This window comes from Mixophyes fleayi, chromosome 3 (assembly GCF_038048845.1).
Source record: "Mixophyes fleayi isolate aMixFle1 chromosome 3, aMixFle1.hap1, whole genome shotgun sequence".
NCBI lineage: Eukaryota > Metazoa > Chordata > Amphibia > Anura > Limnodynastidae > Mixophyes > Mixophyes fleayi.
The window spans coordinates 202,506,756-202,521,841 of NC_134404.1; the positions used below are offsets into that span (position 1 = coordinate 202,506,756).

General features: G+C 38.2%; 1 protein-coding gene across 1 annotated transcript in view; it reads left to right on the forward strand.

Annotated features, from left to right (window-relative positions):
- Positions 1 to 11,876, forward strand: part of CLVS2 (clavesin 2) — a 63,011-nt gene extending 51,135 nt beyond the window's left edge. Inside the window, exons 3-5 of the mRNA XM_075203009.1 lie at positions 6,577 to 6,687; positions 7,750 to 7,973; positions 9,177 to 11,876. Coding sequence (XP_075059110.1) covers positions 6,577 to 6,687; positions 7,750 to 7,973; positions 9,177 to 9,267 — 426 coding nt within the window. The 3' untranslated portion in view covers positions 9,268 to 11,876. The remainder of the gene's footprint in view (positions 1 to 6,576; positions 6,688 to 7,749; positions 7,974 to 9,176) is intronic.
- The last annotated feature ends 3,210 nt before the right edge of the window (positions 11,877 to 15,086 follow it).

Sequence of the window (15,086 nt, forward strand, 5' to 3'; positions counted from 1 at the left end):
AAATCTACAGCGGTGCAAAGACCTGCTGGTCAGGAGATTGTCCTCTGAAGAGGACCGTGACATGCCAACAGCTCCACCCTCATTTTCTTCCACATCTATGGCTGCGAGGAAAAAGCTCAGTTTTCCCAAAAGAGGCACTGGCGGGGATGCTGATAACATCTGGTCCGGACTGAAGGACCTGCCAACCATTGCAGACATGTCTACTCTCGCTGCATTGGATGCTGTCACAATAGAAAAAATTGTGGATGATTACTTTGCTGACACCATCCAAGTAGACATGTCAGACAGTCCATATTGTTACTGGCAGGAAAAAAAGGCAGTTTGGAAGCCCCTGTACAAACTGGCTCTATTTTACCTGAGTTGTCCCCCCTCCAGTGTGTACTCGGAAAGAGTTTTTAGTGCAGCGGGGAACCTGGTCAGTGAGCGGCGAAGGAGGTTGCTTCCTCACAACGTTGAAAAAATGATGTTTATAAAAATGAATAATCAATTCCTCAATGAAGTACAGCACTGCCCTCCAGATACTACAGAGGGACCTGTGGTTGTGGAGTCCAGCGGGGACGAATTGATAATGTGTGATGAGGAGGAAGTACACACTGTAGGGGGAGAGGAATCAGAGGTTGAGGATGAGGACGACATCTTGCCTCAGTAGAGCCTGTTTAGTCTGTACAGGGAGAGATGAATAGCTTTTTTGGTGTGGGGGCCCAAACAAACCAATCATTTCAGTCAAAGTTGTTTGGTAGGCCCTGTCGCTGAAATGATTGGTTTGTTAAAGTGTGCATGTCCTATTTCAACAACAGACCTCTCAACTGCAGCTCATCCCTCCTCTGCGGGGATAATGTCTCCTGTGCTCTGACACGTCACTCTGTGTACTCTCAGCCTCAGGATCTGACACTACAGCTACCATGCCTCTTGTAGCAGCCCTCACTCCAGGGCCTCTTCCATGTGCAGTGTCCCCCTCTCTCTTGGGTTCACTATAGTGGCATGGAGTTCTCCCCCTCATCCAGGGCACACATTCCTTGCCCTGGCTCAGTCACCACGCTCAGACTTTCAGGCAATGCTGGGGGAGCCTGGGAGCTTCCACCCCAGGTCCCCAGCTACAACTCTCCTCTCCTGTGTCTTCTCTCTCTTTCTGACACTTTAAAGATCGTGCCTTTAAATGAAAAAGTCAGTCTTCATTGCACGACTATGTGCAAGTGCAACAGGGACATTTTTTTGGGTTTACAAAGTCAAACAATAACACTACGACCCTGTCTGTCTGGGGTCTGTCAATGACGAATTGTCTGGAGCATGTTTTGAGGAGGTATTGTGGCCCCGGTATCAAATTGGGTACTGGGGCCACCCCACTATGCAGTCCAGATACTTGTTTGGTGGAATTCCGACACGTGGAGGGTTTTTTAATTATATTGTGGCCTCGGTACCAAATTGTGTACCGGGGCCACCACACTACGCAGTCAAGATACTTGTTTGGTGGAATTCAGACCAGTTGAGGGTTTTATTATTATATTGTGTGGACCACTCTATCTATACCACACTACAACTCTATACCACTCTATTTCCTACTTTAATTCTATTTAATTCTATTTCCTACTTTAATTCTATTACTAATTAATTAACATAAAGAGGAACAAAAAAAACCAATTTTACCAAAAGTATAATATGACTTAGACTTACAAACACTACACTTGAAAGATCGTGCCTTTAAATGAAAAAGTCAGTCTTCATTGCACGACTATGTGCAAGTGCGACAGGGACATTTTTTTGGGTTTACAAAGTCAAACAATAACACTACGACCCTGTCTGTCTGGGGTCTGTCAATGACGAATTGTCTGGAGCATGTTTTGAGGAGGTATTGTGGCCCCGGTATCAAATTGGGTACCGGGGCCACCCCACTATGCAGTCCAGATACTTGTTTGGTGGAATTCCGACACGTGGAGGGTTTTTTAATTATATTGTGGCCTCGGTACCAAATTGTGTACCGGGGCCACCACACTACGCAGTCAAGATACTTGTTTGGTGGAATTCAGACCAGTTGAGGGTTTTATTATTATATTGTGTGGACCACTCTATCTATACCACACTACAACTCTATACCACTCTATTTCCTACTTTAATTCTATTTAATTCTATTTCCTACTTTAATTCTATTACTAATTAATTAACATAAAGAGGAACAAAAAAAACCAATTTTACCAAAAGTATAATATGACTTAGACTTACAAACACTACACTTGAAAGATCGTGCCTTTAAATGAAAAAGTAAGTCTTCATTGCACGACTATGTGCAACAGGGACAGTTTTTTTCTTTACAAAGTCAACTAATAACACTTGGACCCTGTCTGTCTTTAACATACTTGATGGGATCTCAATGACGAATTGTCTGTAGCATGTTTGGAGGAGGTATTGTGGCCCCGGTATCAAGTTGGGTACCGGGGCCACCCCACTACGCAGTCCAGATACTTGTTTGGTGGAATTCTGACACGTGGAGGGTGTATTTATTTTATTGTGGCCCCGGTATCAAATTGGGTACCGGGGCCACCCCACTATGCAGTCCAGATACTTGTTTGGTGGAATTCTGACACGTGGAGGGTGTATTTATTTTATTGTGGCCCCGGTATCAAGTTGGGTACCGGGGCCACCCCACTACGCAGTCCAGATACTTGTTTGGTGGAATTCTGACACGTGGAGGGTTTTTTAATTATATTGTGGCCTCGGTACCAAATTGTGTACCGGGGCCACCACACTACGCAGTCAAGATAGATAGATGTGTATCATAGATAAAGTACATTCAGTGGTGTGGGGCAAATTGAAAAATATTCAAAATGCACTGACATTATCAAAAACAAGAGGTTGTCACACGCTAAAACTCCAACATGTATATGATGGAGAGGATGGAGGAGCAGCCGTATGTGTAGTGTAATGCAGACCTGTTGAAGGTTTTTTATATATTTTATTGTGGTGCCCAGTGCCCACTCCTCTAGGCAGTCCAGGTACATTTATTGGTGCGATTCATAAAAGTTCAGGGTTTTTAATATATCTTGTGGTGACCCACTCCTCTACGCAGTCCAGGTACATTTATTGGTGCGATTCATAAAAGTTCAGGGTTTTTAATATATTGTGGTGACCCACTCCTCTACGCAGTCCAGGTACATTTATTGGTGCGAATCAAACAAGTTGATGGTTTTCTTATTATATATATTGTGGTGACCCACTCCTCTACGCAGTCCAGGTACATTTATTGGTGCGATTCATAAAAGTTCAGGGTTTTTAATATATTGTGGTGACCCACTCCTCTACGCAGTCCAGGTACATTTATTGGTGCGAATCAAACAAGTTGGTGGTTTTCTTATTATATATATTGTGGTGACCCACTCCTCTACGCAGTCCAGGTACATTTATTGGTGCGATTCATAAAAGTTCAGGGTTTTTAATATATTGTGGTGACCCACTCCTCTACGCAGTCCAGGTACATTTATTGGTGCGAATCAAACTAGTTGATGGTTTTCTTATTATATATATTGTGGTGACCCACTCCTCTACGCAGTCCAGGTACATTTATTGGTGCGATTCATAAAAGTTCAGGGTTTTTAATATATTGTGGTGACCCACTCCTCTACGCAGTCCAGGTACAATTATTGGTGCGAATCATAAAAGTTCAGGGTTTTTAAGATATTGTGGTGACCCACTCCTCTACGCAGTCCAGAAAGATACCTTTTTGCAACGTTTTGGACTAATAACTATATTGTGAGGTGTTCAGAATACACTGTAAATTAGTGGAAATGCTTGTTATTGAATGTTATTGAGGTTAATAATAGCCTAGGAGTGAAAATAAGCCCAAAAACTTGATTTTTAAACTTTTTATGTTTTTTTCAAAAAAAATCCGAATCCAATACCTTAAATCCGAACCGAGACCTTTCGTCAAGTGTTTTGCGAGACAAATCCGAACCTCAAAAATAACGAAAATCCGGATCCAAAACACAAAACACGAGACCTCAAAAGTCGCCGGTGCACATCCCTACTTAAAAATGTCTAAGCCATTCAGAAAAATCCATTTCGCATAGTTTAGGGCTCTGTGATTGTACAATTCATTATCCTTTATTGGATATTAATTACATATTACTTCAAATGTTTGGTTAAATTCAACTTACATAATGTACAATTCTGTCCAGAAAAAAAACATACATAAAACACAATTGTATACATTTATAAGTCTCTGTAATATTATGCACCACATGAAATGAAAGTTATTTCTTATCAGTGTTCAGCACTGAGGCAAACATGTGAAATTGTTAAAAGATGACAACCAGTTAAAATTCACAAAGCTTCTATTTATAAACAATGTCCTGAATGAACATTCCTCCTAATGTTTGTAAATCCTGAATATTGGCATAGGTGTCCAGGAATAGTGGAAACGTTCACTTACAGTTAGTGGCAGTATATCCCTTTCCGTGTCCGGTTTCTATCTGCAGAGCTTGTTACCTCTCCTATATAAATTGGAGGGTGATTAACTCCTGGATCTGGCGTGACTGCAGCATTCCATCCAGCTTCTGAAAGGGACTAATACACACGGACGTCATGAGAGAGAGAGAGATTAACTTTCCGCAGTGGAACGCATGTGCGTTCCACCGACAGGAAGTTCGGCAAAGCGTTCCAAATGCCGAACTTCCTGTCGGTGGAACGCACATGCGTTCCACTGCGGAAAGTTAATCTCTCTCTCTCTCATGACGTTCGTGTGTGGACGGTAAAAAGGCAGAAGATAGGGCTAGGTAGCGGGCGGCTGCTGCACCCCCTTGGGCTTGCGCCCGGGGCGACGGCACCGTCAGCACCACCCTAGTTACGGCTCTGATGCAGGGGGCACAGTGTGTGTGGATGCAGGGGGCACGGTGTGTGTGGATGCAGGGGGCATGGTGTGTGTGGATGCAGGGGGCACTGAGTGTGTGGATGCAGGGGGCACTGAGTGTGTTAGCTGTAAATTATTCTTTGCCAGAAACATAATTGAAAAAAAATACATAATTAAATTCTTTTCCCTTGGATTTATGTGTATTATTTTTGTATACAACTAAATAAGTATTTCTGTTGTGACCTAAATACTTATTACGTCTTTTGACTACTTATAAAACGGGACTGCTCGGTAATTATTTTGGAGGGGTGCCTTGAAAAAAATTTTGAGACTCTAAGGGTGTCGCGAACTGCAAAAGTTTGGGAACCACTGTACTAGTATGTTTTTGGAGTGTGGGAGAAAACCAGAGCCCCTGGAGGAAACCCACGCAAACACAGGGAGAACATACAATCTCCACACAGATAAGGTCATGGTCAGGAATCAAACTCATGACCCCAGTGCTGTAAAGTAGAAGTGCTAGCCACTAAGCCATCGTGCTGCCTCTTTCTTTGTCTACGTTCAATGTTTCTTGGTCATGATCACTTACATTTGATTGCATTGTATAAAATAAAGATAATTAATGATAATTAGCTTGGCACACAATCATCATTCAGCATACCATACCCCAGCGCGATTTGTAGGCAGAATGTAATCATGCACACGGTTAAAAGAAACTATGATTCTTTGTGGTTTATGCTTTAAGCAGTTAAGCTGAGTACACACTACGAAAACTTTTGACCAATTTGTTATCACTTACGATTTTACAAACGACTGATGTTCCAATCAGTCTGTAAAATCATGCGTACACACTGTACACGATTTACCTTCAGATCTGTGCTCTTCATCTGGTCCTGTAGTCATTTAGAGAAAGATAGCACAGTATTCATTCATTCATTCATTCCTGTCACACTGATTAACCGCCTTGTTATAGCTATCCACATGTCATTACAAATTTTGTTAGCTTCAGTTAGTAAATAATCAGTCTCAGAATGAATGGACGACTTATTCTAGCTAAAGCACTTTGTAAATTTGTTCAACGGGACATGTTCATTGCCAGCATCGGTTGATAAGATCATGACTCTGCAAACTCTATAGAGATCATGATCCTGAGTCAGGGGCGGGCTGGCCCGTGGGGCAGGGGGGCATTGGTAAGGCAGTTTCAAATCATGTGATTTGCTAACAAATTGCAAAGCTGTTTTATGTCCCGTTTGGCATTTAGTAAATCTCACAGTTTCCAAACATAAAACCGTCAGAAAAAGTATGGTTTACAAAACTGTATTCCCTTAGGACTAATGTTTGAATGTTTGGGACACTGTTTCTTAACTGCTGTTTAAAGATATACTGGGGAAAGATGTCATTTATTATAAGTTTAAGTTTATTTCACATTCATTACCAGACAGTTAGCAGCAAAGGGCAGATGAAGTGAGTTAGATAACATAAAAACAGCAATTTACTTACAGGCTCCATATACCATACTTGAAAAACCCAGAGGCAAGCATAAATTATACATAAAATGTGATTTTCAATTGCAATTTTTAAACTGCACTAGCTTGCTCAAGGCAATTGCTACTAAGGGATAAATAGGCATGGCACGTGTATTATTGTTCTCACGCTAATATAATAAATTAATTCAATTTCATTTCAACATCACACTTTTCTTTGTTTGTATTTTAACAGATAATGTTTTTTTTATTTTACAGGATAGTTTTCCAGCTCGTTTTGGAGGAATTCATTTTGTCAATCAACCTTGGTACATTCATGCCCTTTATACCGTCATACGACCCTTCTTAAAAGAAAAGACACGGAAAAGGGTAATTTTTATTCTTTGTTTTAATATACAAAATGGGAAACATTCTTTTACAATTACAGATTTCACTCCATTATTTTATTGTATGAATCCTCCCAGAGTGCAAATTACTGAACATGCCATTGTATCTCTATATAATTTGCCATTATAATTCTAACTTACATAATTAGTAATGATTTTTTTGAAAGTAAAGTTGTAGTCCACCTGTATATAAATGTCACAAATGGTTACAAATATTGTTTTAGTCCCCTTGTATACACAGATTAGATATGGTTGAAAAATGTTTACAATGTAATAATTCTTCTGTTTTATTATAACTTATAAAACGCATGGTGACATCATTAAGGAAACACGGACATTCAGTCTTCATTGCCCTTCCTCTTGTGTTGCCTTCCATTCATCTGACATGTAACAGAACAGAATTCAGTTTAAATGTAGCTTTAGAAATGACAATTGTTCCTTATGATGATCACAAAAGCCGTTCACATGGCCACTCAAGGCAGCATAGGATGAATGTTCAATGTAATGCGGTTTGCAATTATTTTTTTCCATCTAAGCTCCATTAAGCATTCGTCCTGCATGTGTATGGCCACTGCGATCCACATAGGGATCACAAATCCCTTTTTAAAGTTAGAGTAGAATTGTATTCTGCTTAATCTAATTGCAGCGGAATGCAACATAGGAAAGGTAGTGTGAGCTAAGCCCCTGTGTGCCTCTACCCCCCCTCTATATATGTAAGACTCACTATTAACCTGTGTGCAACACAGGACTAAAAAATAATAATTCATTGTGTGAACTGTCATTATGAACAATATTTTGGGTAAAATCTTAAAAACTATTTGTAGTATTACAAAAATAAGCACCACAATTTTACAATGAATTCTAAAAAACTGTCAACTATTTAATATTTAGACTTATGTTGCTTTTAAAATTGTTCTAAAAATGCAGATGTACTTTTGGTACATTTTTAGCACATTACAGTAGTTATACGTTTTTTTGTTATGTCATGTAACATTCTTTCAGGTATAGGTAAAGTATTGCTAATTGTATGCTTTGTTTTGTATAGATATTTTTACATGGTAATAATCTCAATAGTTTGCATCAACTGATTCACCCAGAAATTCTACCTTCTGAGTTTGGTGGAATGTTGCCACCATATGACATGGGAACCTGGGCAAGAACACTCCTAGACCATGAGTATGATGATGAAACCGAATTCAATGCAGATTCTTACAAGATGCCGACAAAAGTGGAAGTGGAAAAGGACTTGTCTCCTAAGGCCATGAAGAGGTATATTACACATGCACTCACAGTTGTTGTAGACACAGTGTGCGGCACTTGTCCCAACGCAGCTCATATCTATATATATATATATATATGCATTGCATTAAGCAGCATTATTAACATGCATTGTTAACATCCTCCACCCCTGCTATATGCACATAGGCAGCTAAATGTTTGGCCCAACACATCTTTCTCTACGGTACAAACAAAGACAAGAGCTTTAACAGTAGATACAGTTGGGTAAAAATTAGGAGAATTCAACTACATGTTTGTGCCTTAGTTTTCTGTACCTTTCATTTACTCTGTCCAATGTATGTGTGTCAACTTTAACTGTCACTCTTATAGGTATTTATTTTATTTTACTGTCTTTTTGCAAGAAGCACCTTTTACACATCTTTAAGTATGGCTACATGCAGAGCCGTAACTTAGAATTCTAGCGCCTGGGGCGAGAAAGACAAATGCCGCCCACCTAGCACTCAATTTTAACCAAATTAACCTAAAATATTCCTAAATTGCGCATCCTTTCAGCGTTGCGCCCTGGGCAGTTGCCCCTGTCGCACAGCCCTAGTTACGGCCCTGGCTACATGGTCCTTTTTTTTTAAGGAACACTGTAATGGGTAATCTACCACTTATGTTTTAGGAGTAAATATGGAATACATATGAGATATTTGGCAACAATTCAGTTGATTTACCACCATTTTGCAAAAGAGTGACTGTGCAGTAACCTATAGCAACTAATCAACACTTCGCTTTACCATATCAAGTACCAGCAAGACTAATTCAATCAAATCTCTGATTAACTGCAAAGGGTTACTGCACATTCGCACTGCTAACGCACATTTAGAAATTTGGAACTAGGAGAGACAAGAGACAATTAGGCCACGCCCAAAAGGACAATACATTACTGCCTGCTTAATTATGAACATCATAATGTTTTGATTAGTGAACCGATATATAGTTTTCTACTAAGATGAAGGAGGCAGGTTTGCATTCTCAGTGTGCAGTATTTCTGTCTGCCTAGCAACATGCATATGAATAAGGAACTGATATAAGTACAGTGCATTGCTAGTGTTCTGCAATTTCCAGGGTATGAATATGTAAACTAATCTGAAATATTTTCCATTGCAAATTACAGACAATTTTAAAAGTCAAGACATTTTCTTCAGGCCATTGGGAACATTGTTCTGATTTGTATTTGTCTGTTTACAGATCACAGTCAGTAGTGGATCCTGGGGTGCTAAAACACAATGACAAAAATGAAGAGGACACCACACACCAACCCTTACTCTCTCTCGATTAGCAGAAAATCTGCAGCACTCTCACAAGATTTGGAAGAGAATTTTCCAAAAATAACTTAAACACTACAGGAATGTAGCAACTGGAAATGTATTATATATGTTAGTGTTGCATAATGTAATATTACAAAAAGGTGTCTCTACTTTGCAAGTGTTAAGAGGCCACAAAATAATGCTTTTATTCTGTAAGTGCCAACTTGTTGTTTGTAAATAGATTCCAAAGTAATTTCTCTCTTTAGATATGTAAGTGCTCATCGGAACACTTCTGTGAAAATGGTTTCACGCCAAACCATAATTCAAATTGTGTAATATAAAGAAAAAAAGAATACAAAACAAAAAATTATATTATTATAGTAGGTTCCATCTTTTTATATAAAGCCATATAGCAGCTACCACACTGCTTTTTATTCTGAATATTGCATACAGACATTTCAATATGTAATTGTTTTTCTAAAACATTGGGAAAAGGAAAGGGGGCCTTTGTGATTTGCAAACAGAAGTATCTGCTTGGAATACGAGGGAAAACATGTTGGTTTTGTTAAAGACAACAGAACAAAGTATATATGTACTGTGCCAAACTGGTTTGTTATTGAGATTCGTGATGCTAGTTATTTTCCACAGTATTATTATTATTATTACAGCAAGCCAGTAAAAACTAGAATGAGTAAGCCCAGTACCATTGAGTACAAACAAGTAGATGTGCTGAAAAGTATTTTTGGAATCTCATTTGTTTATTGCACAGACAATTTTGTCAAGCAGTGTTTCAAAAAAAAAATATTCCATGTTAATAGTAGTACTGTCTTCAACATTATACATTTAATGTGACAGGTTGGTGTGTTCATAGACAGCAAGCAAAAATCACAATCTAAAATTAGTGGATTACATCTACTACTACTGCTATGGGTCAAGCTACATTTTCGTGTATATTACAGTGTTTCCAGTCACTGTTCTACACAATGTTGTTACTATATATAATAACACAGAGGAGGGAGCAATTGTTACTGAAGCTCCCTCTTTATAGTACGTTCTGCAAAGTGCATTCATTTTGTCATTAGTTATTTTTGTATGTTGTGATTTGCTACATGACATTTTAAAAATGATTTTCACAAATTTAAGAGATTAAAGGGGCACCAGTTTTAATTATGAGTTCCTACTCAACAGTAATCTTTTTCTGCACAATATTCATTTTACTGCCACTTGTTTTAAGATTAATGTGTATATCCATGTGGCGTTCTATATGTGTTGTAATTCACCTTTTTTTTTTCAAAACATTGTTAGGTTATGTAGAATTTGTGTATTTCTGTAGAAGCTGGATGGTTATGTACAGTGATAGAGCCTCTGAATAGTTTTGGTATTATTACACCTTGACAGTATCTTAAAAAGTTACTCTAACTCATGTATTTATATAAGAATATTATTACATCTTATGCAATGGTATTATTTGCTATACTAAAGGAACGTAGGACCTCCGGGAAGGTGAACTATACAATCAATATATAACTTCCACCTAAATTAAACCATGCTTTTTATGATGCAAGTTAAGATGGCCGCCAAATATTCTCATGTCTGCCATACATTTACTGTAGTGATGGTCACTACATTAGTGAGTGTCTCTAAAAAATAAATGAATGAGTTTCTAACATGAAGTACTCCTTAAATGAAGAATGAGAGGCTCATGTTAAGTTGAACGCAAAGGGCCTCATTTACAGTCGGACGCAAAGTTCGTTTTAGGCGCATCGACCACAAAACCACTATCACGCATGTGCAGCAAGCACCATATCCGTCTGCCGCTTGGAAGCAAATTACACTTGCGACAACTTTCTGCTTACTACGAGGGAAAGAGCGGAATTCAGAATTGTGAAGGCGTGAACTTGTATATTATAGACACAGGGGGTGTGACCCTGTAAGTAAATCCTGGACTCAGTAAGGCTTTGACGCAACACATGTCGAAAAAGGGCTAAAAATGTGCGGCAGGAATTAGGTGGCGCAAGTAGTAAGCTAGCTGCACGAACTGCTCACAGCTCGGTAGGGTATTAGGAGTGCATGCCACTCGTAATACCCAATCAAGCTGCGGCACACTCCCACTCCTATACGTCTTAGACGCACATTGCATCCGACTCTAATTGAGGCTCAAAGTGTTTTTCTACCATATAGTACGGTTTTTTGCACCCACACCACTAGACAAACCAGTCCACAAAACACAGTGTATGCCTGAAACACAATTTGTGTTCAACTTAACATAAGCCCCTGAATGTGTAACTAAGACGGCAGAAATAAGTGGCCCCAGCAAACTGAATATGTTGTAAGTGAGACAAATTTCTTTCTCTATCAAATGTGAACAAGCTCCAATTTAAGACACTGAATTATTACAGACTTTCTTTCCACTAAAATGTGCCATATTCCTAAACAATTACACCAGAGTAAAACTAAGGTTTTGTTCTCCTTGAGATTTTTCTGGATGTGTAGGATCAAGTTAGAGCGTTTAGGAGTATAAAAAAATAATGTTTAAATAATTTTACATGCTCCTCCATGCTCCATGGCTAGTTTAATATATAATAGAGTTATTTTCCGAAAATATACAATGTGAATGCAACGCCTCTTGGTGATAACTGGAAATAAAATCTGTTAAAATAGCTCAAGGTATACAATACTTACAATGCTAAAAAACTAATCTAAACATCAGTCATTTAAAATATGTAGTATACATATATATATATATATATATATATATATATATATATATATATATATATAAAATACACTTACCCTAGGAGACTAAATATGTGTAGTCGATAGCTGTATTTTGCACTGCAAGTAAATGAAGTCACACCTTGGCTTCGGTCTTGATTTATTTATCATTATCTTTTATCTCACTTGTGTTGTAAAAAAATGGACATGGTTTGCTTATCATGAGTACATTGATTAGGTTAATCAAGATGTTGCTTGTAAACCATTTATCTCTTATTATACAATGGACATGTTCTGTACACGCTGGCTACCTTACACGAAGATGAGACACACTCCAGAGAGACTACAGGCCTTGGAGTGTAACTATGGTAACAGAGTGATTCCTGCTCTATTTCTCCAGTGCATTATAAATATTTTATGCAAGAAAATGTCTCTTTGCTGCAATCCTAAAGAACAGAAAAAAAATACTGTCCTTAATGTTTATTTTAATATACGTGTTTCCTTTTCTGTGAACTCACTGTAAATTAAATCTTCATATATGTTTATTATATGAGAATACATAGACTACAAACATGACAAACACATGTGATGCATAAGTATTGTTACAAACAGAGGTAGCAGCCAGCCAGCATCCTATTATGAAGTGCTATAAAATATATATATATATATATATATATATATATATATAATATATATATATATATATATATATATATATATATATATATATATATATATATATATATCATATTACATTAATGAACACCTAACGGAGAAACGGAGAAACAGATTAAATCAGTCGAATTGCATCTCTCATATTGCTCCCCAACTGTATAAATAATTAAAGCATTACATTTGGCTACGTTCATAAAACAAGTACTCCTTATTACTTCAAAAATGAAAAAGAAAAGTATAGCAGTTATAGGACCTTATTCCTATAATCTCCGCAATAGATGTGTATCAGAAGATTGCTTTCTAAAATGCTGGACACACATTGAAAGCCCATCAAAGCTTCAATGTGCTAAAGTCTCAGTCTGTGACATAGTCTGCTGCACAGACCACTCAACTGCAACCTACTCAAGCAAGAATAAAATAAACTGTTTTCTTCTTTATTTTTTTGTTTTCTTTAATTGCTGTAACTATTCATGTAAGAGCTGACATTTGTGTGATGCTTGTGAATCATACCAACTGAAAATGAATATTTTTACAAAATTCCAATGACCTGTTTAAATACAACAATACATGTTAGGATAAATATTTTATTTTATTTATTTGTATTTATTTAACTTATTTTACCAAGAATAAACTTATGAGCATTCTGCCACTTTATGTTTCTTGAAATATGTCTCAGGTGTGCAACAGTTATTCATATACAAAATGGCAAGGGTGAAAAAATGCTATGCTGCCATAAGTGTCCCAATATTTGGACACAGACTAACAAATCACATTTTTCCAAATAGGATACACATTTTTTTAGCTTTCCTAAAAGCATTAATCCTTTTAAACTTTTTGTCTAACTCAGGGTTGTGTCATTGCACACATTGGGCCTCATTTAGTGTCGGACGCAAAGTTCATTTCAGGCGCATCCTGCACATTTCCACTGATGGGGCATGCGCAGTAAGCAACAGTTCCCTGCAGTTCCGTCTGCTTTTCAGACACAAGTGTACACTGTAACAGCTTGTGTCTCAGTACAATGGAACACGGAGTTATGTAGGCGTGACCGTGAATAATTCAGATACTATGGGCGTCTACCCGCAAAAACTACCCTAGTCGGATCAAGAGGCAGGCGGAACACACATCAAACAAGACTGAAAAAAGTGCAGCAGGAATTAGGTGGCGCAAGTAGGTAGCTAGCTGCAGGAACTGGTTGCAGCTTGGTTAGGGTATTACGAGTGGGACGCAACTGGGATTGCATGCCACTCGTACTACCCTACCAAGCTGTGGCACACTCCCACTCCTACTCTTTCACATTGCGTCCGACTCTAAATGAAGCCCATTGAGTAGCCATTTAAACTAGTCACTGTTGCTTCATTGAATTATGTGTAGCATATTGAATGCAGAGGTGACTACATACATTAGTGTCAACATATATTATAGTCAATCGTTAGCCCAGCAGTAACCTTAGGTCCCCAAATCAGGAATGGGCCATATTCTACAATAAAGAAACAAAATATTTGGAAATGCTATCACTTGTTGCAACTAGATGCACACTGAAGCCTGGGTTAGTTTACTAAAGGACAATGTTCAAGTTAAACTCTGCATTGTAGCATGAAGTGTCGTGATGATCATTGTTGCTGTAATGCAATAACTGGACCAGGGCATGTGGAAAAAAAGAAGTTAAATGTCTATCCAGTTGCAACAGCAAGGCCAAGGCTACTAATACTTGTATGTAGATCAATAAGAAAGTAAGGAGTATATTTACTAAACTGCAGGTTTGGAAAGTGGAGATGTTGCCTATAGCAACCAATCAGATTCTAGTTACCATTTACTTAGTACATTCTACAAAATGACAGCTAGAATCTGATTTTAGTAAATATACCCTCAGGACACCAATGCGTTGGAAGTAACTGCCACATAAGGATTTGGATGTGTCTGTAAGAGAGGGAGCGGTTTAGCAGGTTCTATGTATACATAAGTAATCTTCATGCTATCAAAATAACAAATAAACAGAAAGGTGGAGGTGGCGGGGCTGATTCCTCTGTTTAAAAGTAATTTATAAAGCTACAAAAATGTGGGCCAATAATATGTTGTGGAATCAGGGGTTGCAGTTTATTTGGGTAAGTAAACAGATCAGGGGGTAAATGTAACAAGCTGTTAGTTACCGGCTGGTTTATAAAGTAGAGATGTTGCGTATACCAACCAATCAAAATGATAGCAAAAATCTGAATGGTTGCTCTAGGTAACATCTCCACTTTTTAAACTCGCTGAAACTCACAGCTTGATACCCCCAGGTCTTCTAGATGGAGACACTTGCTGGCTGTGCACAACTGTGCATCTTATAATGAGCAGAGTTGACTGAAGGTCGATCAGGGATTACTGCTGAATGTGGGCTAGGCACACTTGTGCACCTTATGTTATGCTCACATGTAACCATGAGAGTTTGTTTGCTGAACAATATATTTAGATGTTTACTTTA